Source organism: Pleuronectes platessa, chromosome 10, assembly GCF_947347685.1.
Source record: "Pleuronectes platessa chromosome 10, fPlePla1.1, whole genome shotgun sequence".
NCBI classification, from domain to species: Eukaryota; Metazoa; Chordata; class Actinopteri; order Pleuronectiformes; family Pleuronectidae; genus Pleuronectes; species Pleuronectes platessa.
The window spans coordinates 7,943,950-7,971,696 of NC_070635.1; the positions used below are offsets into that span (position 1 = coordinate 7,943,950).

At 47.0% G+C, this 27,747-nt stretch overlaps 1 protein-coding gene across 1 annotated transcript in view; it reads left to right on the forward strand.

The window, feature by feature from the left end:
• cadm4 (cell adhesion molecule 4) overlaps positions 1 to 27,747 on the forward strand; it is a 139,490-nt gene that overhangs the window by 87,173 nt on the left and 24,570 nt on the right. Inside the window, exon 2 of the mRNA XM_053433089.1 lies at positions 23,509 to 23,655. Within this exon, the coding sequence (XP_053289064.1) occupies positions 23,509 to 23,655 (147 nt within the window). The remainder of the gene's footprint in view (positions 1 to 23,508; positions 23,656 to 27,747) is intronic.

The following is a 27,747-nucleotide window of genomic DNA, read 5'->3' on the forward strand; positions in this document are numbered from 1 at the left end:
ACTCGCACACCGGCTGAAAATTGCCGAAGACAGAAAATCCATCACAGCGAGAAATAAAAATGAAGCCTTGATTTGGTCTTGTTAGAGTTTCTGTTTTATCATTATCTCATTGTGCCAGCGAGTCCCCAGGTTGAGTGCTTTCATATCACCGCGTTACATAGTGCGCTCGCTTACTGTCAATCACCACAGCCACGAGGAAAAGAAATGAAAATCTCTGGCAGGACTTAATCCCTCTCGAAACATGTCGCATTACAAACACTGTCACTGTCTGAAATATCATCAGAGCCACGTCTTGTTATTTGGGGGGAATCTTTGTTATGCGCGGTGGATGTGAATTTCAATTTCAATTTGGCAAAGTGTTGAAAAAAACAACAGTTAAACAGACGCGATGCTAAACATTTGGTGAAACAGTATCCAGAATCTGTGACTGATGGAAAAACCCACATCCTCAAATATACTCTTTGTCTCCGCAGTGTGTCTGTGAAATGAGTTTGTGTTGTGAAGTCATAGAGAGCCGCCCACGCAGAGACAGAGGGCAGGAGGGTGGAGTGGAGCTGAGGAGAACGAGGTTCGAGAGCTCTGACATCAATAACCGTGTTAAAAGACCAAGAAAACCGTGAAGAGTGAAAAGCTTGACAGAGGGGGGGGGGGGGTCTATGGCGGTGCCTCTGAAGCCTTTATTGACTCACCTCCACGCTTCCTGCTCCACCACCTCTCGTCCCCAGCGGAGTGGTCTGTCCCAGGGGAGCAGCTCACCTGATTGGCTGCCGTTTAGGGGGGCAGGCGACTTGGGTCCAGAGGTGAGCGTGTTTCCTGATAGGCGGTTGCTAGGCGACGGATGTCAGTATGAGGAGCTGGGTGTGGAGGCAGCTGCAATGGATGTGTGTGTGTGTGTGTGTGTGTGTGTGCAACTATGTCCAGTGATGTCAAGGGGGCAGTCGGGTGTATTTTCCTTGTGTGAGTGCATTTGCTTGTTTAATGTTTCGGTTTCCTCCAGAATTCCCCCAATAGCCGAACTATACATTTGCACATGTATCAATTACGTGCTGTGTGAGTGTGTGTGTGTGTCTGTGTGTGTGTCTGTGTGTGTGTCTGTGTGTGTGTCAGTGTGATAGCCTCCTGCAGGCAGAGCGATGTAATAACTATCATTACCAAGCCATGGGCTGGAGCTCTCATTTAAGACTAAAAGGAAATTAAAGGAGGGCCGCTGTCAGAGCCACAGCAATCATGAGTGTGTGTGTGTGTGCGTGCGTGTGTGCGCTTGTGTGCGTGCGTGTGTGTGTGAGTCTGTGATAGGTGCAGATGAATAGATATGGAATTCTTTTGCAAAATGCCTTAAGTTTTTAAGGCTCTTTAAATTATGGAGTAAAACCGGAAGTTCTCCATCTATCATTCATTCTCTCATTTAGACACACACAGACACACACACACACACACCATGGAATCTATATGCATTCTTATGCAGACCCCACGCGGTGTCTTATTAGGCCTGTTTGTGACTGCTGCAGTTTAATGAGGTCCCCTGCTGGGGTGGGATTCTTTTCATTAGAGTTATCAACAGGTGTACTGGGGCCTCACGGATAAAGCACTGGCTGATAGCAGCAGTGTTACAAGTGCTAGTCATGCTGGTAAGGGTCCTGCTCTTCTTCCTGTTCATCCCCTCTGAAGGGTTCTCTGATCCCCAGTGATCCCTGAAGCCAGTTAACCAGCCGTGCTGTTGATCAAGCAAATTGAACGTGAAACGTGTTATTTTTTAAAAGAGGCAGGAGGTATATAACATTTAGGCTGACTAATTGCTCTGCGCTCCTCCAGCTCGTTTGATGCCTCCCTGTGCTGAGGCTTGGCAGCTTCTCCGTCCACGCCGAGTCGTCCAGGAGTAAATAGAGGGGGGTGCGAGATGCGCCAGTGTGTATATACGTGTGTGTATTTGTGTTGAATACTCAGCGCAAAGTGTGCTGTCTGCTTGTTAAAGCTGTTTGAACAACCATGTGCTTGTTAAAGGCAAAGTAGCCACTGGACAATAACAGAATAAAAACAACTCTTAGATGAATTGATACTTTTTTTTTTCATTTACTTAGCACAAGAGGGATATAGGCTGCTGAACTAGCTGCTGCTCATTCCGGCTCCTGGCTGTGAAGCATTGTGCGTGAGTGTGTGTGTGTGTGTGTGTATCTCTGTGTGTGTCTGACAGCGCTAATAAAAGATTGGGTGAGGTTGAATTTGACAGATTTCCTTTTTTAGACCCAAACTCATAATAATCAATTAGTGTAGCTGAAAAACAATTAAGAGACTGGAGACAGGAAGCCTTTGTCAAGGTCTGCCAGTGTCTGTGTATAGATGTGGCTTCTCTGCAAATTAGAAGCATGATTAATGTTGTGTGGACATGTCAAAGTAATTTTTCCTACACAGCAGTGATGGATCATTGTGTGTGGGTGTGTGTGTGTGTTAGTGTGTGTGAGTGTTTTTAAGCACGCAGCCAAATGGCCATTGCTTAGTCCAGTGCGAGAGCAATAAGCCTTACTGCAGATATAAAAACAGTGGTGGCACATTATAAATGAATAAAAAGGAGCCTCAGGGCAGTTGGAGCTGCAGGATGAGAACAAGAGAGAATAGCAGAAGAGGAGGAAAGGGCACATGAATAAAAACCAGTGCTGTGTCAGGTCACTTGTGTGGAGGCAGTGATCGGTACCTTGAACATGCCAACAGGCTGTTTAGTACAGTGCTGATGAATGTGGGCAGTGTGTGGAGTGATGGCGAGGGCGGGACGGAGGGAGAAAATCTGTGCTGCGTTTGATTCCTTCATCCGTCTAATGTCAGCAAGAGAAACTAACTTTGAACGGGACGAACACACCTTGGTTCAAGCTCATTTGAGGGTGTGTCAGATAAGAGAAAAACAAAAAAGCATGAAAAACAACAAAGGAGGTTAAGAAATAAGATCAAAAGCCATAAGACGCTTCACGCTGCAAGATTAACGAACAGTGAGAAGTTATAGCCTGAGGAAAAGTGATGAACGTGTTCTTATCCAATAGATCATCTTCCCTTTATCTATCAGTAATCTGTTTAACAACTATTGTTTGTCAAAAACACACAATTAGAAGCTGCATCCTGTCACAGTTAGTGCAAAAGACATTTATCTGGATTCGTCGTAACTCAATTCTGATTATTTAATGTGAAGCACTGCGTTAAAGTGTCTACTATTTTATTTGTACGCTCACAGTCTCATTAGAAAGCACATACAAGTTATGGATATAGTGATAAAACAACAGAAAATGCTTTGTTTTTTTAAATACAACACACAAACACCAACAGTAGTCATGTTATTGTTTTGTATTTATTTGTGTTTTCATCCCTTCTCAGCATAAAACCACTGAACATCAATATAAAATCTCAACAGCTCTGTGACACCAATTATTTTACATTTATAATTACTGAGATCATACATGCAACTACAAAGATAATAGCACTCTCATCTGCAAATAAAAACTTCACAATTCATTAATTGTTATTCCGCTGATATTCAACTAAAGAGAGAGAGAGAGAGAGAGAGAGACAGTCCAAAAAGACATGTTCAAATAGAGAAAAAGAGACCAGAGTCAGAAGAGAGAGAGAAGACCTCAAAAGAACAGAAATCAAAAGATGTGAAAACAGGAGGACTGCTGTCAGAGTCACCTTGTAGGAACAGGAAGTGAGTGTCCCAGTGAGGGATGTTTGCTGCGAGTCAGACTAAAGTGAGGAGAACAAGGCAGAAGAGAGAAAAGACGAATGAAAGAGGACGAGCGGGGAGAGAGAGGAGCTCTGACAGATTGTCATAAAGACAGACAGCTGCCTTTTCTCCATGTCGACTCTTATAATCCGTAATAGGCACACACACATTATAGTACCCATATTATATAGACAGTATAGACGACATTTCTTCACATCCTCCCAATACCCAGCATAGAAGCCAAACTATCCCACACTAACTGGGGATATCAGATGATGTAGCCGCGGTCACATTGTACCACAGACACTCCGGCTCGACCCATTCTGAGTCTGTCTCAGCTGTCAATCATCACATTTCACTTTTTAATAGCATCAAAAAACAAACTTACTGAAAAATCCTCCCTTGATGCAAAGGACCCTGAAAATAACAGAAACCATCTTTGAGAAATATTTATGTGATGTGTACTTCGACTTTTTGTAAAGTCCATGTCCCATCTGATAACCTGGAGGAGGTTTATGACCTGCAAATGGTAAATGGTCTGTATTTATATAGAACTTTCATTCATACAGTATTGGCAGCACTTTTTTTATGATGAGCAATTTGGGTTCCAGTATCTTGTCCAAGGACACTTTCGGTATGTGCTGGTAAGACTGGGATCGAACTGTTGACCTTCTGGTTAGAGGACAACCGCTTTATAAAGCCACAGACTGCAGACAGCCACCAGGTGGCGATCATAATGCTTAACTTTTGTGGCGCCATCACGGCGTCAAGCTTAATGTTTAAAACCAAGACTTAACTGTCAAACCGCTCTTTGAAGTTGTGAGGACTGGCTAAATTGTCCTATCTCCATAAAGTTTCTTACTCAAACTAGCCCTCCTCAAAATAAAAGTAGAAGTAGGCACACACACTCCTCTGTGCACGTGGGGCAGTGTCCTTGTATGCATAAAACATGGCTAGAGAGCAGGAGCAGGGGGCGAGAGGGAGATTGGGAGAACAAGTGTGAACGGACAAGAAGCGTATGGTAATGACCCGCATAACGAAAGGCCGCTGCGAGAGACAGTGGGAGAAGGGCGAGTGTGAATGTGATAAAGTAATAGTGAGGAGGGAGAGAGGGAGAAACTTTCCTCACGGCCTGCTGCCTCTGGATTGAGCAGCATGCAAATGAAAAATGGAGATGAAATAATTAGACAGGCTGACTAGAAGCGCTCATCTAAATATGTAAATGCACTTAATTTTACTTTGATTTGCTCCAGTGCTTCCCTATCACTCTCCCACTTCTATCTCTCCCACTTTCTTCATTTCCATTCTTCCCCTCGCATCTCTTCCCGTTCTGGGCTTTCTTCATGTTTTTCATCTTTTCTCTCTCTTCCCATTCCCTTGCTTTCTTATCCTCTTTGTCCTTCCTTCTCTGTTTTCCCTCTCTGCATATTAAAGCTACAGTATGTTAATACACCGTCGGTGCATCAGCTCAGTTATTCACTCTTTTATGGACTTGGTGCAGTGTGTGTGTCAGAGAAATAGAGTGTGTGTTTTTAATTAGCTCGCTCATGCCTGTCGGACTCTTCGATGGGGGGTGCATGCTTTCACACACAGCTGCGTGCATGTGCACAGGTTTGTAGTAAAGAATACGATTGGATGTGTTTATGTCCGTCTTAATTCAATACTCACAGGTCATTTGTACAATGGTCCTTCAAAAGCATTAGTACGACCAGTACCTCCTGTCCATACTGAAATAAATCAGAGGATTTAGCAAAGTGAGTTAGACAAATAAAGTAAATAAAAGAAGTGCTCACCCAACATGGTGCCAAACGCCCACCGCCATCACATGAACTTACATCCACTTAGACATTTAGGCCCCCAGGCAAAAGGGACCTGGTTGGTCCGACAACCAACAACACGGCCTTGTCTCAGTCGCCTGAATGTCGCCGATCAAAGAAGTCAAAGGGATTTGCACAAAATCGTTGTTGCTGTGGACGTACGGAATCAGCCGTTCTCAGGGGGCCGTCTCTCAGCTTTTGGGCCCCAGGCCACTGCCTGCTGTACCCACCCTGCTGCGACGCCCCTGGCCAATAGATACACACTTTGAAGTATAAAGTTCTGTCCTTGTGTTTAACAGTAGAAACTGTTTCCCTGCTGAGGGACAACAGAGGGATTCATCTGGTCATGTAGGCTTGTTGCTGGACAATATGAACAATAAGCCTCCTCTTGGAACGGGCTGTGTGATGCTGGTGGCAGTTTTCTGTCTGAAGGACGCTGCAGCAAGTAAAGACCTTTCTGCAGGACTTAGTCCACAGAACCCTGAAGCTGCTGCTGGTGCACAAGCTGTTCATCTGTTTATTCAAGTTCGGTCGCCAGGTTATTCAAATTTTAATATATCAAATGTCAGAAGTTGTAGATGTGTTCATAGGCAGCTGGACTTTTTTGTGTTTTGTGAAAGACGGTTCACCTCTCACCCAAGAGGCTTCTTCAGATCTGAAGAATCAAATGCAGCACAGACTCCCCCCCCCTCTGTCCCGCCCTCACGCACACTCCACCTGCACTACACAACTTCTGAAGATAGCGTGACCTGGATGACTGAGGATCTTCACAGATTCTCACAGATCGAATGTCCTGCATGTCCAAATCGCACTAAATCAGACTCTGCACTTCCTGGTGCTGATCAATACACACGGCAAGCACGAGGCTGATAGGAGGAATGGTTCTCGAGATCTGCGTTTCACAGACAGACAGAGATTTCTGGAATTATCCGCTAAGTGAAGATAGCTATTTGACACGAACAACTCAGACTTCTTACACCTCCATCATAACAAAGTAAAGTGCTGGTTCGCCTCACTCCTTTCACCCAATTTGACCTCCAGCATCAAGATGGGGCTCAATTCATTTCATCTTGTTTTTGAACTTTTCTTTTGATGTAGCTCACATCGCGGCTCTCTCTTTAACGTCCAGTAGCTTTGGAGACGGTTTACAGATCCAGTTATAATTAACTACATTGTACATATATTAAAAACATGACTGCTTTCTGCACCTTGTAAACAAAGCCTTGACGCACAGCACTGTGAAATTAAAATCTCCCACGCTCTGGTTTATTCCAGGTATTTTAATAATTGCTTTTCTTGAGTGTACATTGACCGAACATTGCATATTTACTTGGACTTGTATTTGCTGAAGTTAAAACATATCTCTATTACAGCGAAAGCACCTGAAGGCATAAATGAAAAGTCAAAATGTGAGCGTGTGTGTGTGTGTTAGTGTGTGTGTCTGTGCGTGTTAGTGTGTGTGTACGTATGTGTGTGTGTGAGCGTGTCAGCCCGTTAACCTACCTGCTATTAAACCCTTCAAATTAGCATGAGCCATGTCGAGAGCAGCCAAGCCACATTAACCTTCTATCACTGATTTCCCCCTTTTCTTTATGCCTTTCTTCACATCCCATAAATCTGTCTCTCACCTTGATCTCACAATCTTTCCTTCCCTCCCTCTCTCCTCCTCTTTCACCCCTTCTTCCTTTCTGCCTCACTGCTGCTCATCACTTTGTTTACATCCCCGTTTTCCTCTGTATTACATCCCCTTCTCCTATAAATGCACCCCCCCACCTCAATTTCTACAACCACACACAGCAGCACAATCTATCAGTGTGTGTGTTTGTTTGTCTGTGTGTGCGTGCGTGTGCATATCTGTTTGATAACCCATCTTTGCTTTGAGGCCTGTTTGTGTGTTTCTGTTTATGTGAGCGACTTTGCGAGGATGAGGAGGTGTGTTTAGGCTGAATTGTGTTTGGCAGCTCGTGTGTGTGGGTGTGTGGGTGTGGGTGTGTGTGTGTGTCTACAAGGGTAAGAGTGTGTGTGCGAGTTTGTCTGCTGGCATAAAAGGTTGTTATGTGCTTTAGGTGCTAATTGGCTGAGGAGCTTCGTTAATATTCTCCTTGCGAGCCTGCTCATCGGGAACAGAGCCGGCAAACTGATGAGTGTGTGATTTTCCTCTAGAGAGAGCGAGGGGCAGATAGGGGGAGAGAGAGAGAGAGAGAGAGAGGGGAGAGAGAGAGAGAGAGAGAGCGAGCGAGAGAGAGAGAGAGAGAGAGAGAGAGAGAGAGAGAGAGAGAGAGAGAGAGAGAGAAAGAGAGGGGGAAAGTGAGAGAGAGAGGGGGAAAGTGAGAGAGAGAGAGAAAGAGAGGGGGAAAGTGCAGAGACCCTCGGTAAGGTCAGAGTGAGAGACGAGTCAGGCAAGAAAAGGAGCGGAAAAAAGAAATGGAGGCAGAGGGCAAGCGGGGTGAGAGACAGAGGGGCGAGCGGGGAGGGGAGGGGTCGAGGAAGCAACAGACAGAGTGGGAACGACAGAAAGAGATGGAGGGAGGGAGCGAAGGAGAGATGTGATAAACAGCCATAAAGGGTTCCATTGAAGCAATGGGTGAAAGGAAATATTATATCAGGCAAGGGAGAAATTATCCCTTTGTTAGGGTTAGTAACTTGTCAGAATGGGGGCAAGGCGGTCGGCGGTGTGCCCCCTGGCAAGGTGGCACACAACTTCTCCATTTCAATTTGCCAGCTCTGCCCCGGCGGTGCTCAGCCACACTCCGAACCACACATGCTGAGAAACACACGTATTCTAATATCGTCCTGCACTCTGCACAAAAACAAAACATCATGAGCTGCGGCCTCGACAGGATGATGTGCTCGTCAGTAACCCATCGCACGCCTATACCTGGAAAGTACAGAGCAGGATGGTGAACTGGGGCGTGCACGTCCAGGCCCAGTGACGACCCATCTGTCACACGTACACACACCAAAGGAGAATTCCGCCCACGCCGCCACATGCAAATGAAAGCACACGCGCTGGGAACAGAGAGGAGAAGAGACTGACACGTGCACTGCAGCGGGGAAAACACTGAGCAGAGAGAGTTGAAGCCTGTCACTGGGAGGTATGATGCCACACGGATAATGAGTGTTACTCCCAGCAGGTAGCTGTGTAGCATGTGGCTCAGAGCGCACACAGAAACACTTGTTAGGAGGCCCCGGCAGTACGCTCTCCATTTGGCAGGTAACGCTGTTTGCATTTATCTTACTGAATAAGGGATGACTGAGCTTGGTGCTCTGTCGCATCCCTGTGGGGGGGCTTTCATGGTTATGCATACAATATGTCACTAATGCCTTCTCATACTTAAACTGTGTGTGTGTTTTCTGAGAAGAGTGTGTATTCTCTTAAAGCATGCTTGGATACAACACGGGCCGGGACACCTTTGTTTAAAAAGCCTCTCGCCTCACTGCTCTGTATCCTTTAACACAGGGGGGGCGTTAACCTCTGACCTCCAACAGCCAACAGACAATTCATACATGCAGAAAGGAATCTCATTATTTCAATTAATCTTCCAGCCAACAGGAACCAACGTGTCTTTCACTGTGATCCCTTCTGGCTGTTTTCCTGTTAGTTCAAGGTCAAGATGAACAAATCACACGTCTCAGAAACGAGTCAGCGCAGACAAGCGTCAAGAAAATAGAAGCAGATGTGGATTGTTGAGGTTTCCAAGAGAAATGGAAAAGTGAGTGTTTTTGTTGGAGTAAAAGGACGGACAGTGTTTGTGGTTTGCAGAGACACACTTTGAAAAGGACAATCTCCAGCATCATTAAAGCCGAAAAAATGCAGCTGAAGTTGCTGAGACATCTGCGCTTGGATAAAGTAAACACTCTGCTCTGAGTTTTTTGTCCCCGACAAGCAGCTTTCACAGTTTCCTGACAGATACAATTTCTTTGCCTCTGGCCTGAGGAATTAAGCTCGTGAATACAGTTTACTGCTAGGGACTGTTTGAGCTAAAACAACAAAAGAACAGCTTCTCTCACAAGAGAGGTTACGGTGATAAACGTGTTCAATTATTTAGTCTTTGGCCTGCGAATACAGATATTAAATATTTAAAATGAAATGGTTGCTTTCCCCTGTATCCAGCAGTTCTCTATACCCCCAAAAAAAACACCTGTGGCTACCTCGAATCCTGCAGATGTGATTCACACTAGAAAAGCTGTTGGCTCCTCTGAAGCAGCTTTTCTTTAACCATTTAAATAACTGCCCTGTTAACTTTTTGCTGTGGATTTCCATCTTGGGTACTAGAACATCCGGTAACGGCTTGAGAGAGGTTGTGAGTCAGTGAGACTCACCTCACGCTTCAAGATGGCATTGACATTTTTTAAGTGTTAAACCAACACTGCAATATTATTAGTAATAGTTTTGTTTTTATTTCTTGCCTGAAGTTCATCCTGAATTATTAATCCCACTTGAAGGAGTGGATTTTATCAGGAAAACCAAAGAAAAATGCAACAACGGTGAAAGCTGTGCAGATACGTTGCATATGCAGTGAAGACTTTGCAGCAGTTTATAAACGTTTTCCTTGTTTTATAGATTTAATATATGTATAAATAATTCAGGCATCAGTATGTTCTAAAATGCACACTTTCACCTGAGCTCTAGTCGAGGTTGAAGTATAATTTAAGGATGTCAGGCCTCTTTTTTCTCATATCACAGTTTGAGAATATAATCTTTGAGTATAAATATGATCTTGCACTTGGATAGCAAGATGCTTACTTGTGCCAATTTGGCATCTCTTTGTGCAAGAAAGTTGTAAAAAAATATATATATATTTTTTCAATATTTCTGACCCGAGAGTCTTTCAGCTTTTGTGCGCACTGGCATTGAAGATCGAGATTCCCTAGAATCCATCGCGGGGATAAATAGCTAAATCTGGCCCACGCTGATGCACGGCCCCAAGTCAGGAGAGTTTCACGTCTTCGGGATGAAAGCATGTGAGAGAGGTTGTGAGTAACAGCTGATTAAGTGAGTTCAACGCATGTGAATGAAGCGAGAGGAGAGGATTTGGACTGAAGCAGCGGGTTTCGGTGGCTGCAGCCATCAGTAGCATTTCCCATCCTACGTTCTTGCAGAGTGTCACTTGAGAGCGTTTTGTTCCAAAGTGCACGCTCAGTTCTTTGCCAGGCTCAGAAAGAAAAAGCTAAAATTGTCCCCTTAATGCGCAGTTGATGGATGGTAAATGCATAATGGGACAAGACTAATAATAGGATGACTACAATAGTTACGACAGCGCCTTTATGCCCCCCCCATCCTCTCTGTGAAAAACCAGTGCCAAGTCTGTTGTTTGCCAGAAAAAGAGTTTAATCTTCCCGTTTGCTGTGGATATATAAAAGAAAGGTGAGGCAGAGGCAAATAAAAACAAAGCACTCAAACCATGTCATTTCAAACAGCAAATCAAATCCTAATATGTGGTTTGTATTCTCGTTAGGGTGTCGTGATGTCAACCATATTGTTTTTATTTACTTGCCGGGCTCCTCTGTCAGCCGACGGTGCAAAAATAAAGAAAATAAAAAACCTATGTAATCCAAAGTTGTGTGAAGAAAGACGCCGGTGTGGTTTGGAATGCTGCCAAGCGATCGGGCCGCATTGATCCCCTCGCCCCCGGGAGCGTGAGGTGAGCAGGAAGTAGCCTGAGCCGTGCCTCCAGAAGCTGCAGTCACCGATAGTGTCCACAGATCGAGGAGCGGCGACTTTTTTAATTAGAGACTTCAGAGCAAACCCAGTTGGATTAGCTCGGTGCGTGGCTCTAGGCTGGCTATTAACACCGAGTCAGCCAGACGAAGAAGAAATGTGGGAAAAAAACAAGAAGAGTGGAGGAGCTGACGTGAATGATCTCACAACCCGGTCATTATGCGTCTTTTAGTTTATGAGAGAATGGCTGATAATGTGAGATATCTGGTTTCCCCCCTCGCAGGAGTTATAAACATATAAAGAGGCATTTAGTTTTTTGGGGATTTTCTTAAACTGTAGTTGTAAGTATTATCGTGTACTTTGTTTACTCCCGGAGGAGATGACACGATCAGGACGGCTCTGATAACACTTTCCTGTGAGTGATAAGCGTCTCTGGTCGCGTGGGCCTCTGTGGCAGCGCCGTTAAAAACAAACACTACGAGAAATGAATATAAAACTTAACTGATGACGCTCAGAATACGCACAATCTGTATTCATGCATGTCTATATGTATGAGATCACGTGCACGCTAATACTCACTTTGTGCTGAAACCCCCTTTGGGAGACATCCCTTTGGTTTCTGTTTACCTTTAAGGAACAGATGCCCTCCTTCACACTCTGCCAGCTATTAAACCCTAACGATTCACACCTACACACATGCATAAACATGTAACCCGCACACATGGGCTCCACATGTACACGCTCCCAAACCCACTCATCCCGCTCAACCCCCGAGGGAGACATGTGAAATACATTCGACACTTCCGTTTACCCGAGAAGCGCCTTGAGGACAAAGAGGAATTTAATCTCGGTTAAGCCTCCCGATAGAATCTGTGCATTAGCCTCCTGATGCTGGTTCACAGCCATCCCATCAACCCTTACCTCCCACACCTTGGCCTGATTCCCTCACATCCCTCCTTCTCTTCACTGCTTCTTTTTTTATCTCCTCCTCCTTTACCTCTCTCCGACTTTCTCGCTACCTCTTTTCCCTTTTCCTTCCTCGTCTTTGTACTTCCTTCCTTTCACCACCCTCGCTATTACTCTTCCCCCTTTTGTCCCTCCATGAAGTCCTCCTTGCCCCCCCACCTGCTCTTCCCATTCTTCCTGCCAACATCTATCTCTCCATCTATCCCCGGCTGCGCTGCGCACTGCATATATCTATATTTCTGTTCCCCTCCCTTGTCGGAGTGCTTTAATACCATTGGTATTAAATGCTGGCGCGACCTCCTCGGCATACTTAAGCAGGCAGGGATCCTTGTAAGGCCGTTTGAGTGCTTAATATTTTCAGCACGCCGCTGACTTAAGCCCCTTAAGTGCTTTGGCAACACTTATTCCACGGTGGCACCAATGAAGCCCATTAAAAATTTGATTTGGATGAGAGAGGGAAAGGGAGTGGGAAAAAAAAGAGGATGTGGGGGGGGGGGGGGGGGATAGGGGACACAATTTACCATTACCTCTCTTTCTTCCGCACACACTGCGACAAAAAACCAACACACCCATCGGGGTTTGCCCACACGGGGACTTTGCAGACTCACAGAAACACACACTGTACGATGTCGTGAGGCGAATCGCAATGTTTTTTCTTTTTGTCTGTAATTATGACCCGTTTTTTTCTCCTTAAAGCACTTTGTGATGACCCTATTTAGTTAAAAGCGGTTCATAAATAAACTTGATTTTATTTGACTTGATAATAGGGAACAGCGTGTTTCCAATTGAATGCACCAAGATGTTTGTAAATACACCCCGTGGCAGATTAGAGCCGATGCTTTACGATCAAGTTAACTGAGGACGAGTGGAGGTGTGATTATAATATCGATATATTCACGTTTCACAGGACAATGAAAGTCACAGACGAGGAGTCGGTGTGTAGTTAGCGCCGACCATTGGTTTTGTTTTGCCAGTTTTATTGCCAATAACATTAATGATACATGTTGCAGTGAGCGCGAAACAAGGGAGCTTCATTATTCATGTGTTGATGGTAAAAGACGCTGACAGGTCCGACTGGCTGTTAGCACTGATACTGTATAAACAAAAAAAATAATACTGAGCCTGGTTCACATCAGCATAACTCACAGTCACATTTATGTCTGCTCTATCTGCATCCGCTTCTTTGGGATTACAAATGCGGCACACACAAACATGTGCCCGGTTGCTTGTCAGCAGACAGCAGTGCACGTCCCGGCAGCCTTTCAACATAAAGAGACACAACGAGGCCTGTGTGTGTCGACTGCATGGATAAATTAATGGCTGGTAGATAGTGAAAGGGCCAAACAGACAGACAAATGTACACCCTGCTTCGGTCAACACTGGACAGTCCAGCACATTCACACACACACACACACACACACACGCTGCCACTGTTTGTTGACCTGAAAGGCGACCATTGTCAATGCGTCCATCCACACACACACACATCTGTAACCTTCACAAAACAGTATGCAGAATATGCAGACCCTGATCCCACACTGACACACACACGTTCCAATCGAGGGGAGGGAGGCCAGGGTTATATAAATGGAAGACGGAAAGCGGATAGACAGACGGATGTAATCAACAGCGATACCACATTGGGATTATAGCAGTTTTCATAGATCAACAGGAAAAGACGTGGAGCAAGAGGACGACAAATTCGTTGGGATCTAACTAACTGCTCTGGATTGACTGGGGGATTGAGAGAGGAGGAGAGAGAGAGAGACAAGGAAGGCAGAGCGGATCAACTGAACACAATTTGAGGAGATCAGTGCGAAACGTGTACAAGGAAGAAAAAAAAGGAAAACACTTTGTTTTCCGAGCGTCTGCTGCCGGGGCCCCGGACCTGCCAGACCTGAGCTGCTGGTGCAGATCGACACAGAGTCGCTCCCTCAGCGTCAGCCGGTTGACGGGTGAAGTCAGAGCCGTGGGGGAGATTTGGGCTTGATCTGCTCTCGGCTTTGCCAGAAGTGTCGGGGCCGTCGCCGCTAGAGCTCATTGTTTCTGCAGTGGCACAGAGAGTGAGAGGGGGGGGGGGCAGTGTGTAGTAATCTGAGGATGACACCCGCACTTTATTCCATCAGATAGCTCTGTGTGAGGTGTGAGGTGTGAGGTGTGGCCCATCACACTTTATCTAGGCCTTACAGCACACGTGGACTCACATTAGGTCCCGACAATCAGCAGGAGCCTTAAACGTAGCCGGCTCTTGGATCAGTGTGTATCGCTGAGTGTGTGTCTGCAGTTAAAACCAGGCGCCGATTTGCGCCCAGCGGAGCGCGGTGGAAAGGAAGCGTTAGGCGGGTTCGATGCTGCACGATTATTCTGTCTGATAGCCTGTGATTATTCTGAGTAGTCTAAAATTACCATGTGAAATCACCGTGCGTTTACGCGGCAGTGTGTACATGATAGCACATCGAGAGGGTTCTGGCATTCGAGCGAATAATGGCGGACACCTTGTGAGGATAGTGCTCACGTCTCTGGGGTGAAAGAGCCGAGCGAAAAAAAGTGTAATCTCAGAAAAAACTGGAGCGCTGGTGCGTGCTCAGACCTTTCCACGTCGGTTTGCTCTACACAGAGCGAGCGCTTCCCCTCTGGGTCTCTATAGAGCGGCACTTAGGCTCAATGGATTTTAGTTAACCTCAGCTCTCTGCAGATGAGTTTCCGTGAGATGGTGTCTCCGTGTCTCCCGAGGCCTGCCCCGTGTGGTCAAAGCTCAGAGGCATGTTGACTTCCACCTGCCTGTGTGTCGGTGAGAGGAACCCTCGCTTGGTCTCATTAAAATACAATCTGTTGAAGATGAACATCGTTGCCCTAGATTCTACCGGCCTCAAGGGCACGGCCATGTAGGTAGCTGGGTTTCAAAAGTTAGCGTTTCAGTCAACATCAGTCGGTTTAAACTTGCCTCACGTCTGTTTCCCAGCCTGCATCTGAGGGAAGTATAGTTTAATCGATCGCTCCTGTGCCGTTGAGCAGTGCGGTTTGACCTGCAGGAGACGAGCAGTCTACATGTTGTGGTTACTCTGTGTCGCTGACTGTGACGTCACCTGGAGCTGGGAACTGGTTTGAACACTGTGGGAGGTCTGGTAATTAACTTGTCCCTCATTTAGATAATTACATGGCTGCCATAATGGAAATCCCTCGCTGTTAGAGACCACAGAGTTGCAGGTATGCTGTGGTTACACTTTGTATTGGCTTTTCTGGTTTATTGATCTCGAGGACTCTGGCTTTGTTCCTCTGAGGCTCCCGGCGCCGAGGTAGAAAGTATCTCTCCTGGCTGTGTTTGCCTCTCTGTCATTTTTGCTTTGTTGGGACCGAGCCGCCGCGAAGCTTTGTAGCTGCACAACTCCGGCGCCGTGTAGATTAAAGACGCCGCGCCGTGTCCTAAGTTCTCTCTGAACAAGGTGCCAAATTCGAGAGTGTAACTTTTTTGTGTCTGAGCTAATTTCTGTGTGCATCGTGATGTAGCGTCTCAATCGGCAGCTCGGGGAGCAATCCAGCGTGCAGAGCCTTGGCTGAAGCAGTTTGTTTGCATGTGCTGTGATGCAGTGCAGCGCATAAGAGTCCTTTCATAAAGTGTTGTCCTCAAAAACAACAACTTCTGTCTGATTGCACTGAAGTAAAGCGGTTTGGCGTGTGCACGTGCCCCCAGCTGTGCAGGAAAACAAATTGCAGAGTGTGTGTGTGTGTGTGGGGGGGCGTTTATATCTATAGCGACGCAGGCAGGGTCACAGTGGAACCATTGATCTAACGTGCACATCCACACACACGCGTTCACACATCCACATAGAGCTTCTCAGTACACAATGGAGCCTGTCCGAAGCTCTGACCTCCTCCCTGCTCCCGTGTCTCTGGCCCTGCGCTGCCTGGTCCTGATCCTGCTCTGTGTCACGCGTAAGTCATGCACACATGAACGCTCACACACATATAGGATAAATGAGACGTGGAGATTTAATGAGGCGCGCACTACTGCTGCAGGGAAAGTCAGATCACAAGCAGATAATGTTCACATGCACAAACTGATTTCAACTTGTTTCCACAGACGTGGCAATTAAGTGTTGTTCTTCTTGTTTGAATTCCCTGCAGATTTGCCCCCTGAACCCTTCAGTGTGATGTATCTATTATAGAAAAAAATGAGTCACAATTGTGAATGTGATACTAATTGATGTAAACTGATCCACGGAGAGATTCAAAGCAGTGGCCGGCGAGCGGCAAAAGAGAGGAGTCGTGAAATGAGAGTTTCAGATGAATTGCTCAAAATGCCGGTAATTACGTTAGAATGGGTAATTAAGATTAAGAATAGGGAGAATATGAACACTGGAGTTTATACCCAGGAGGTGAAAAGACCGGGGAATGAGGAACCAAGCAGAGGAGGAGAAGAGACGGTCGGACCAAAGGACTTAAAGGGAAACCGTCTCCACTGGAAAGAGAGAGAGAAAGAAAAAGATAGATAGGACTGGCTGCAGCCTCTTTTTTTTTTTCTTTCTCGGTTTTTCTGAAGGGCCTAATAAAAAGTTGGACCCCAGAGTGGGAGAGATATAGTGAGTCAAATGGAGAGGTTGCTGAATGGAAAGAGAATGTGTGGGAAAAGAGCAGAGTGAGAGACCTATAGAGAAAGAGAGAGAGAGAGAAAGAGAAAGGACTGAACCAGATAGGAACTAGTACTGAGAGAGGTAGGCAGCAGAAGAGGGGGAGACACAGCAAGACAGTGAACAACAACTGTGTGTGTGTGTGTGTGTGTGTGTGTGTGTGTGTGTGTTTGTGTTTGTGTTTGTGTGTGTGTGTGCATGCAAGAAAGCCTGAGTTCTAGGAGAGCGGAGCAAAGATTAAACAAGAGACGAGGTCTGGAAAAGAGCTGCACACACAAGGTCGCGATTTAAAAGACAGTCACCGGAGAGGTTGAGAATAAAGTCCTGCATGAAGTGGAGCGGGATCACTGGCAGACTTGCTAGTTGCTATTAATACCTCCTGTCGTTATTATTATGTATCTGAAGCAGGGAGATGTTATTTCCCCGCTGCTCATTGGTAAACAAGCGAAGTGCCACTGCGCACAGTACCTTCTCCTCGGTGTCAGCCAAAATCTCAATTCAGCGCTGTTGTGTTTTCCTCTGTTTTCCCTTTTTGCATATTAGATCAACAGAAGGACATTGTGTTTTGTTGGATGCTGTGGGGGGGGGGGACGCGGGGACACAGGATGGGGGTGACATTAAGGGAGTGGGGGATGCAGAGAACAAATGGGTTTGTGACTTGGCACTGGGTGTTGTTATGCGATTCATGCCAGTTGGGCAGTTTTGTGTTGCATGGGCATTGAATTGTGCACACACACCCTCTCTTGTGCACGTTTAACAGCATTTGACAAAAACACACACACTTGATTGTAATGCACGCGTGTATAGTTCCCCTCACGCGTCTCACACACTTGCTTTGTGCACGGCGGCAGACACACACCAGAGGGACGGCTGCCATGTGGTGGATTTTCGAAGGGGGTTTTAAGTCCAGTGCTTTTGGCCGTGGTGAATCTCCAGTGTGGTACCCGTTGCGTAATAGGCCTGTAAATTTCCTTTAAACCGCTGTTGGGTTGTGTGTGGTGGCCATTGTCGCGGGGTTGTTGAGGCTGTGACAGACCCGGGCCATAAAGCGCTGCACAGTAGATAGAGCTAACCAGCTTTGGCTCTCAGAGAACACGGACAGGAAAAAAAGAGAAAAGAAGGAAAAGAGCGAGTGAGATGGGGTCTGGCGAAGGGTAAGAAGAGGTGAGTAAGGGAGCAGAAAGACTAATAGGATGGGGGGGGGACAAGAAAGAGGAGAGGGGAGCGCTCAGGGAGATGCGGTGCTGCACAGGGAGAAAATAAAACGAGGGGATGGGGCAAGAGAGGGACGAGGTGATTGAAATACGCCGATGGGCCGGAGAGACATAAAAGAGACGAAGGTCAAAATGAGAGATGCAAGAGAGCGGACAGGAGGGGAGGGAAAGAGTGGAGGAGGTGAGGGGAGGAAGAAGACAACAGATTCTAATGCGGAGGATGGAGACGGCCTGAGTGGGGAGCAAAGGCAGCAAGTTAAAAACAGGATGTGAAATATGTAAATATACCAAAATAAATGTTTCTAATGAGGAGTCGAGAGGGAAAATAAATGTTTTTTTATGCTGATTTAGCTGATTAGCTTTGCTCACAGTATACAGCAGTGGGTGATGGAGAGAGAGAGAGAGAGAGAGAGAGAGAGAGGGAGGGAGTTGGATGAGAGATGGTTGGAAGTTCCTGCCAAAGAGAGAGAGAGAGATCGAGAGAGACGGACAGAGAGAGAGAGAGAGAGAGAGAGAGAGAGAGAGAGAGGGATAGAAAATGGGCTGAACTATGTGACAGGCAATTAAAGAAGCCAAAGTAGAGAAGAAGATGAAAGAGGGACGGGAAAAAACTCCGCTCGTTTGTTTTGTCCTCTTTCTCTCCTTCTCCCCTCTCTCACTTTTTTCCCTGTGCCTCCCTTGCTCCCTCTCTTCCCCTCTGCCGGCGCTCTATAAAAACAGCGTGATTATGCCTCAGACTTGAGCTGCAGAACAAATCACGTTTAGCGAAGGAGAGTGTGGAGATATAGAACGGGCAGAGAGGCAGGAAAAGATTCCCACTGAGTCACAAAAAAAGGAGGAAGAATGAGATTGCAGAAGGAATGAAAGCGTATTGCGGCTTGGAAGGAAGCTGTGGCAAGGGGAGGGGGGGGGGGAAGAAAGGAAAAGATGGAAGGACAGGAGTGAGGAGAGGGCAGCTAACAGGGGAGAGAGAGACAGAGAGATGTAACAGTTCTCCTGAGGCCCCTGAGAGGAGAGGAGAGGAGAGGGGATCTTTAGGACGTCTCTGATGAGGAAGATGCATGATGAACGATGCAATAAAAAGATAAGAGCAAAGAGAGGGAGGGGATAAAAAGGAGAGGGGACCGATGAAAGGAGGAGGCATCGAGGATGAGATGAGACGGAAGGTGGGGTGGAGAGGGATGGAGGGATAAATAAGAAGAGAAAGAGGCGAGATGGCGAGGATGAGATTACACAAAGGCTGCGGGGAAAAGAGAATCCTGAGTTGTGGACTAAGTGAAAACGAGGGAAAGAAAATGAGAGGGAAGGGAGAGAGGGAAGAAGAAAAGGAGGACGGGAGAAAGTGACAGAACGAAGGTAATGAGAGAGACGGGAGCGAGATTTGTTAAGGATTATGTATTATTTATAGAGGGAGCACATTCCCCCCCCCCCCCCCCCCTTGCGCTGGATTTGATTGGCAGTGTTCTAGCTCCCGCAGAGAGATGGAGTGATAATTTTAGACCGGGAAGAGAAAAAGAAAAAGTGAGGGGGTGAGAGGTAATGCATTGGGGAGGGGGAGGGGGGGGGCGGGGGAGAGAGTTGTGGGTCTGCACGGGGAGGTATAGAGGAGAAGAACCTCAAAGTCAGCTAATTCATAGAGTCGGCACACTGCAAAACTGTGATTAACCTGGAGCGAGACAGTGTGCACACACACACATGCACGCTCACACAGACACACAAACACACACATACACTCACACACAGACCAACACAACTTCATTTGCATACATAGCATTGAAACCGGCCCCGTTGCGCAGGCTCCGGGGGGGGATAGAGGGAAATGTGTACACCCAGATGGGAGGAGATGGAGAAGTTGCCGCTGGATGACCCCACAAGAGTGGAAGCTCCAGTATATGAGCTCTTGTTATTGCTCCAATTAGAAGCAGCAATAACATAAGGGGCTTGTGCATTGTGGTCCCCGGCATCGATCCCCTTGTACGAGCCGTGGCCAGCGTGCAAAAGAAAACACAAGCCCCTGGCCCGCGTCCAACCCAAAGATAATGAGAGATAATGAATCGGGGGACGGTGATGGTACGGCTTCAAGGATACATGGGGGCTTGTTTGGGGGCAAATGGAGACAGCTCATCTCTAATGTGGCTCGTCTTTATTCCGTCACTTGCCCCCCCCCCCCCTCCGCTCGGGGAGGGAGAGAGAGAGAGAGAGGCAGGCGCAGCGTGGCGGTAATTCAGCCCCGCTCACCCTGCACCGCCGAGGCACTTTCTAGAATTTACCGTGACCAAGGGTGAGCCAGCGGTCCACCTGGCTGCCTCCCAAACCCGCCCTCTTTTAACTTCCTCCCTTCATTGCCCCACCGCCTCCCTCGATTATAAGTCATCCCCATTGTGGGACCATTAGGACCCCCCCCCCCCCCCCCCCCCGAGCAGCCTTGTCTTGTGAATTTGCACGCCTATTATTAATTTATTTGTTTATGTATTTAGAAATGATGGCCCCTCTTGGATCTCTATTGGCACAGTAAATAAAGGCCCCTTCTATTTGTCCCGGGGCCTGACATGGGGAGGTAGCCGGGTCTCAAGAAGGAGCCACCAATTCACTGCTATGAAATACTGCCCCCACTTGGTTGAAGAGGGAAGTGGTTGTTTTCGTTGCCCCCCTCCTGTTTTATTTATCTTCAGATCATAACTGTCAGGGCACCGCCACGCTATCGATTGCTCTCAGCATTCTCTCTTAATATAATTCCGCGTTTGCGGAGTATTTTATTACGGCCGCAGATTTTTAATGGGGCCCAGATTAATACCTCTGTCACAGGGGTTGATTTCCTCCGCCTCCCTCTCAGCCCCTCGCTGCTCTGCACCGGGCTGCTGATCAGAGGCTCACGGCCTCGATGTGAACAGCAGCCTATAAAAACCCACAGCCAGGCTAAAGTGCCGTACCCAGCTGTGTTATGAGCGGGAGTAGAAGAATATGCGTCATATTCCGTCCAGCCCCCGCCAGCTGCATTATTATACTCAAACCATCGCTTCCTAGCTCCCTGCTATCGCTGCTCCCGCCGCCCAGATTGATCCTCCAGCCGCAGCCGGCAGGTGTTTCTTGGTGGCGTCTCTCAGCGGGCGGCAGCGGATGCCAGTCGTCCCGCTCGCGAGCAATTTCTATATATTTATTTCTCTCTGTTGCTTTTCTTTGCCCTTTCATCACGACGCCCCTGCAGCTAATTTCCCTCAAAGGGGAACCAGCTGTTTCTGGAAGTGTTTGTGCAAACGGACGGCAAAGTCGTGTTTTTCCCAGGAACAAACTTTTGACCGCTTCCCCTGCTCTCCCCCTCGAAGGCCACTTCCTCTGGGGTGTGGCCGACTGGTCACTAACCACACACACACACACACACACACACACACACACACACACACACACACACACACACACACACACACACACACACACACACACACAAACAGATGTTGCCATGACTTTGTCGGGACACACAGCAGAACTGTTACAATCAACTCCGTTTAAAACAATGGCGCCCTTGCCCCGTTGCCACAGTGATGAGTAATAACAGCCATTAGAAAAAAATAATTGGGATGGCGGTGGCATGCCCTGATGCCCCCCCCCGATATGAATCACAATATTGATGCAGAGAATAGAAGCAATAATGACTGCAATTAGTGGTAATTGTCAAGAGTTTTTTTTCTCAGTCCCACAGAGTGTTGGAGTCGCCTTTTGTCTTAATCCCATCTCGGCTGCTTTCTGTCTTCAGTTCAATATCCACAGTGTCTCTCTGTTTCCCCCGGTGTGATGAATATGTAGGCTTTGAGTATTTCATTAAACGAGATTAAAATCGAGGGTAGAATTAAATTTGGATGAAGTTGGCGGGATCAGATGATGTCAAAGTAGCTTAATTGCAATATGCCAACCCTGGGATCTGCACATCCAGTGCCCAGCTATTGTACATGTGCGCGTGCAAACACAAACACACACACACACGCACACGCACACACACAATAATCTTGTGACATGCTCAGTTGCAGATAAAGACGTTTATTTTGGCCCGAAGCCGTCGAGTCAGCAACTCCTGCTATGGCAGCCACCATCTGTTTGTCTCACAACACTTTCTGCCTTCTGAAGGTGTTTTTTTTTTCCGGAGCTCAGAGACTCGGCGATACCCAGCAGTTCATTATGTATTTATTCACATACAGCCCCGCCATCTTTATCTGCTCTCATTGCCTGCTCCATTATCGTGTGTCAATATTTATGTCATTTTTTTTCTTTTTTCTTCTCTAAATCCTCCCAATGGCCGACACTTTGCCAGGGAGAGAGGAAATGCAAACAGGGAGGCAAATTGTTAAATACTAGTTTGGGGAGCCCGACAAGCTGCTGCTCTCTTCAAGCCAATCACATTCCACTCCTTGCTTTCGCCATAGGACTAATTGCCCCTGCAAATCATTGATATGCACACGGTGGAGCTCGGTGTCCATTGTGCTCAGTGGGAGGTTTAACTCAGCCGATCCGTGTCAACAGTCCGACCCACAAACACTATAGGGCCGCTTCCATCAACTGCCTAATCAACCTCCTCATTACTCACTCTCGGGCCTGGGCTGGATGAGCAACATCAAAGACGCTCCCTGCTGAGTCCCAGCCCGCTCGGCTCTAAATATTGGGTTTGAGGGCCGGACGAGTTTGTTGGAAAGATAATGTGCCAAAGTTCCCGCGCCTCTAACTCTGTATGCATCTTTATCTCGGCTTGTGAGCTGCTGCTTGTTGGAGCACATGGAAGGTGATTCCATGAATGGGTTTATTCATCCCCAGGAGCCTAAGTTCCCACATTGCACAAACCTGTAATAAGAAGCATTGATAAAAACTGCTCTTTAAACTGCTAATGTAACCCAAGTGGTGGCGGGGGCCGCAGTCCAGGTTGTGTTGTGTTGTGTTTGCCCTTGTGTGAGAGTGTGAATGTGTATCTCATGTTGTTTATTCATGTGTGTGTGTGCGGTTGTGTGTCTAAATTCAAGACCAGCCGCCACTTAGAGATTTAATAAGGCATCATGTATTGAAATGTGTGTGTTGATGCATTCAGACTAGCCAGAGGCAGTGTTGGTCTGTTTTTGTGTGTGTGTGTGTCTGTGTTTGTGTGTGTTTGTGTTTGTGCATGTAAAGGATGAATGTCAATAATTGTAATTATTCCTACTATTATCTCAAGAACACATTGTTCATGGAGGACCCCTCTTTTCCTTGAGTCTCTCACTCTCTACCTCCTTATCGTTCCGTCTCCTCCTCTCTCCCCCCCCCCCCCCCCCCTCCCCCCTCTCTCTCTTGTTGTGGTTGCATGATGAATAGGGAGTAAATGAAGGAAGCTTTCAGTACTTTATATTTTGAGAGGTTCTATCTCACGTCAGGTGCTTATCTGAGATTTATTTTCCTCAGCATCTCTTCCTCCTGTTTGTCGCCTCTCCCTGTCGTCCATATCACTTTATTAACATCCATCTCTCTCTCTCTCTCTCTCTCTCTCTCTCTCTCTCTCCTGCAGCTCATTGTCAGGCGGTGCAGGCGGAGAACGTGACAGTCTTGGAGGGAGGCACGGCCCAGATCTCCTGCCGTCTGCAAAACTACGATGGATCAATCGTGGTCATCCAGAATCCCCGCCGGCAGACTCTCTTCTTCAACGGCACGCGAGGTGGGTATCTGAGAGCACATTTGTCTCCGCGGACAAACTTAATCTGTCCGAGTCTAAACACCGGGCCTCCGTTGACATTTGAAGCCGTCCAGAAAAACAGCCTACGCTCACGCTTTATATTCTTCTTACTGCAGATGTCCTCGCTTCGCCTTTGAAGCGATTCCACATTAAACAGTCAGATAACGGCAGAGTTAATTTAGGGGATGGTTTTACTCTTTGCCCTAACGGTGCCGCTGCTTTAACTGTTTTAAAAGCCTAGTTTGAAGCTCTCCGCATAATCCACTGTTAACCCCAGTGATGAGATCACAGCTTTTTGCAGCTTCTCATTAGAGCGCGGTCTTGGCAATCACATGCTTTTCTTTAAAGGCGGCATTATGGATAATTATCATTGTAGCCGGTATGATAATGAAGGCAGATTTCACTGAGGGCCTGGAGGTGGGCAAACACTACATGTTGTCTCTTAACTAATTAAGAGCAAAAGTTGCCAACTTAGCCAGAACATTTTTAAATCTGTGCTACTGGAAAAACTCACGGCTATAGAAGAATGATCAAGGATGTTTAACGTGCCTTTGAAATTTATGTGGGGCGGCTTAATTGAGGCTAAATTTGGACTTATGTTTCGAGGTGTTGCAAGAGTTATTTATTCTCTGCGTAATCTGTGATAAACTATTTACGACGTCAGCTCCTGCTTAAACAGTAAAACAGAGGTTTGTTACAGTTTAGACTTGAGGGCACGAGGGTGAGTTGAATATATTCATAACTAGAAGTGGAGTGCATACCTCTGCCAAGGCCCGACAGCACCCTTGAATTAATTCATCCCTTAAAGCCACATTAAGGTTTTCAGCTGTCGGGAACTTGCAGGTTTTAAGCTCTGTTTGTTACCATCCAGCAGCTGAAAAGAGCCTGCACCCCCCCCCCCCCCTCCATGAAACCACATTTGAATCCACTAGGTCCAGATTTGCACAAAATTGACGAGTCACATCCAGGGAGGTAGGTAAGTTTCTGCAGAGTCTTGAGGAGCCGATGTGAGCTCACAGCAGGAGATATCCCCCCCCCCCCCCCACTGGATTCACAGCGAGCGAATGTGTGTGTTGATGACGCTTCTGACAAAACAAAAACAGAAAGAAAACAAATATGTCAGGACAAAAAAGCAGCGCCATACAGGAGACACCACCAAAGGCGAACGAGCTGTTATCGATGTGAAATCACGTGATCTCTGCAGAATGATTACTTTACGTTCTGCCTCACAAAACGGGGGGGGGATCGAACTACCGACCCTCTGTTCAGCCGACGACCCCCTCTACCTCCTGGGACAAAGCCACTGTCGCAAATTTGACAAATCCAATCAACTAAGAAATCAGCGGTACGTAGGTTTGTGTTGTTCATTGGGTAAATGGCACAAACCTGCACCCAGGTGCTGGATGCTTTGGCCCATTCTGTATGGTAATTGTGCTCCACTGCACAGCGCTTTTTATTCCAAAATCATAACCCAACACAGTCTGCTGCCATCCAACATAGAAATCTTCTCTAACAGGTATCGGCTGAGCAGCCAGTTGGAAAACCCAAATCCCCTTGAACGAGCACACGCTCAGTTTTCATTCAGGAATCTTGGCACCGTGCAAACTCCTCCGTCGTGTCTTTTAACATCTACATCCCAAATGTGATCCTCTCACTCGGCTGCTCAGCCCCTATAGTTTCTGACTGGTTATGAGTTGGAAAAACCATTGTTCTGCTTTTGTCATTGAGCGACAGGTGTTAATTTCCCCAGCTTGAGCTCACTGCACCCCCGCTGCTCTCGCTGAATGTCGATAATGGCCACGGTACCATATGGGAAACTCAAATTACATTGATGTAAACTCAGTGTCTTGCTGTGGCCAAGGTGACACTTCAGAGCCGTCGTTCATTCGGTTAAAGTTCACAGGCAAAGTTAAACTTCTGTGTCGCGGCTGTGAGCTTGTGGAAGATGGAGAACGCCTCAGCTGCACTGTTCAAGTGCCTGTTTCACACATTTACACTATGCAAAGTGAAATTACATCAAATGCTAGTGTGCAATTTCCCTCAGCTGCACTACTGTGTTTAAAGAAAGGGCTGATAATGAATGACTGCCACAGCCGGAGGTTTTCTGACCTTGCAGTCAAACCTCCAGTTCATGAGGAATTTTTAGGGCATGCTTTGAAATCATTTGGCTGAGTGAAGGTAAGCTATGCTCCAACTGCTTCAATTGACTGGAATATGCACTTTGAAACACAGAAAATAAATACAAAAATATATATAAGAGTATTTTTTGTGTTTTTGTAGCGTATGTGGAATTTTTAACTTGAACAATTTCATATCTCTGATTCAACGATCACGACTCCTCCGCTCTCCTTGGGGACAGGCCCTGTCAAAGCAGCAGTCACTGAGGGGCAGCGTGCCAAGATTAGACAAAACAACTGCAGACAAAGGAGCTGCTCTCCCTGTTCACTGATACAACTTTCAAATGCTTTTGTTCCACACACGTTTTACTTCACTTGTTAGTCCCCTCGCTCACGGAGTGGCCCTAATTGGGGGCTTCAGGTCGCTGCTTTTCGGGAAAACCTTACTTTCAACTTTCCTCCCAGGTTCTATCACTTCAGCCCCGCCGGTAAGACCCATTAAGTATTTAAACGGCGGCGCCACGTCCGCCTGCCCACGAGACGGGGACTCGCACCCTTTCGGGAAAAGCGCGATGAAGCCTAATCAGGGCGAGGAGGAGAGAAGGGGGACGAGAATGAAAGAGAAGAATGAAGAATAGATTGGGGGGAGAATGAGACGAAATTGCGGTGGGTGGAGAAAGACGCAGCATCAGGGGGAACGAAGAAAGAGAGCAGCAGGTGTTGGAGAGAGAGACGGCCCAGGGAAATAATCCAAAAGGTTAGGCATGGAATAAAGTATGGATGTTTTTCCATAACACCAAAAAGCCTTGTTGGGTACATTTCCCGGGAGCGTAGAGTACATTAGCTCTCTCCACCGCCATGTTTGCTCCATCTCTCGCTGTAGGGCCTTTCCATATCCGCCTAATGCCCATCTGCCGCCCAGACATTAGGCTCACGGACTAAGGCCTTTCCGTGCCGAGCCATTCCGCGCTAACTGCCCAAATAGGGTCGTGGCTGTAAATGTTGCGAATTAGACTGCCTGTTTTGCAAGCGAGCAGCCAGTCAGGGGTGTGTTTTATGAGATGGCGGGGACTGATGGCTATAATAGAGCTGTGGAACTAACCAAATGGACCATTCCTCCTCAGTGGTCCATATCTCTCTCTCTCTCTCTCCCCCTGTCTCCCCCATTTGCCAGCGCTCCCCCGGCATGCAAATGAGACGGGACAATAAAGGTGAACTTGGACATGAACAGAAGTCTGACATTTCGATGCCATTTAGTGCAGAGAGTGGTGGGAAAAAAGAATTACCTATCTGTGGGGAATAGCGCTCTAACAATGGTTCTGCTGCCGTCCGGTGGAGGGGGTAATTCTGGGAGGGGGGGGGTGGGGGGATTAGTGTGGTGTACTTGCAGGCGCAGTGGACTAACTCCATCGCTCTGGGCCGCTCGCTGAGTCTCCTGTGGATTTCTATCTCTATCTATATCATTTTTTTTCTCCCCGCCTGCCGCATTATGTAGCTATATTAGTCTTTTTCTCCTGCACACACTCACACATGCACACACACACGCACTCACAAAGCCAATATCTATACTGTAGTGTCTGTGTTGTGATGAATTATCCTGCGAGATGGCCCGGGTGTTACATCAGGGAAGTGTCTACTGTTCCCTCCCTGAGCCAAAGCCAACACAAAGGGGTGAGGAGAGGGACGGAGTAAAAGAGAGACGGGCGAGCGAGGGAGAGGTTTCACAGTCAAGTCAATACAAAGTGAGTCTCAGAGGTATTTACGGGAATCTATGGGCATCGAGCCACAGTCACCCACAGGCTGTTATTAGCGTTATTTGTTATTATCAGCATTTTCTCCCACTTTTGAGCCCGCTCTTTCTTCGGCAACAAAAGGAAAATTGTTGCATGTTCTCCAGTCCTCCCTGTCTCCGTCTTTCTCTCTCTGTCTCCTCCAGCAGATGCAACTCGTTGGTATG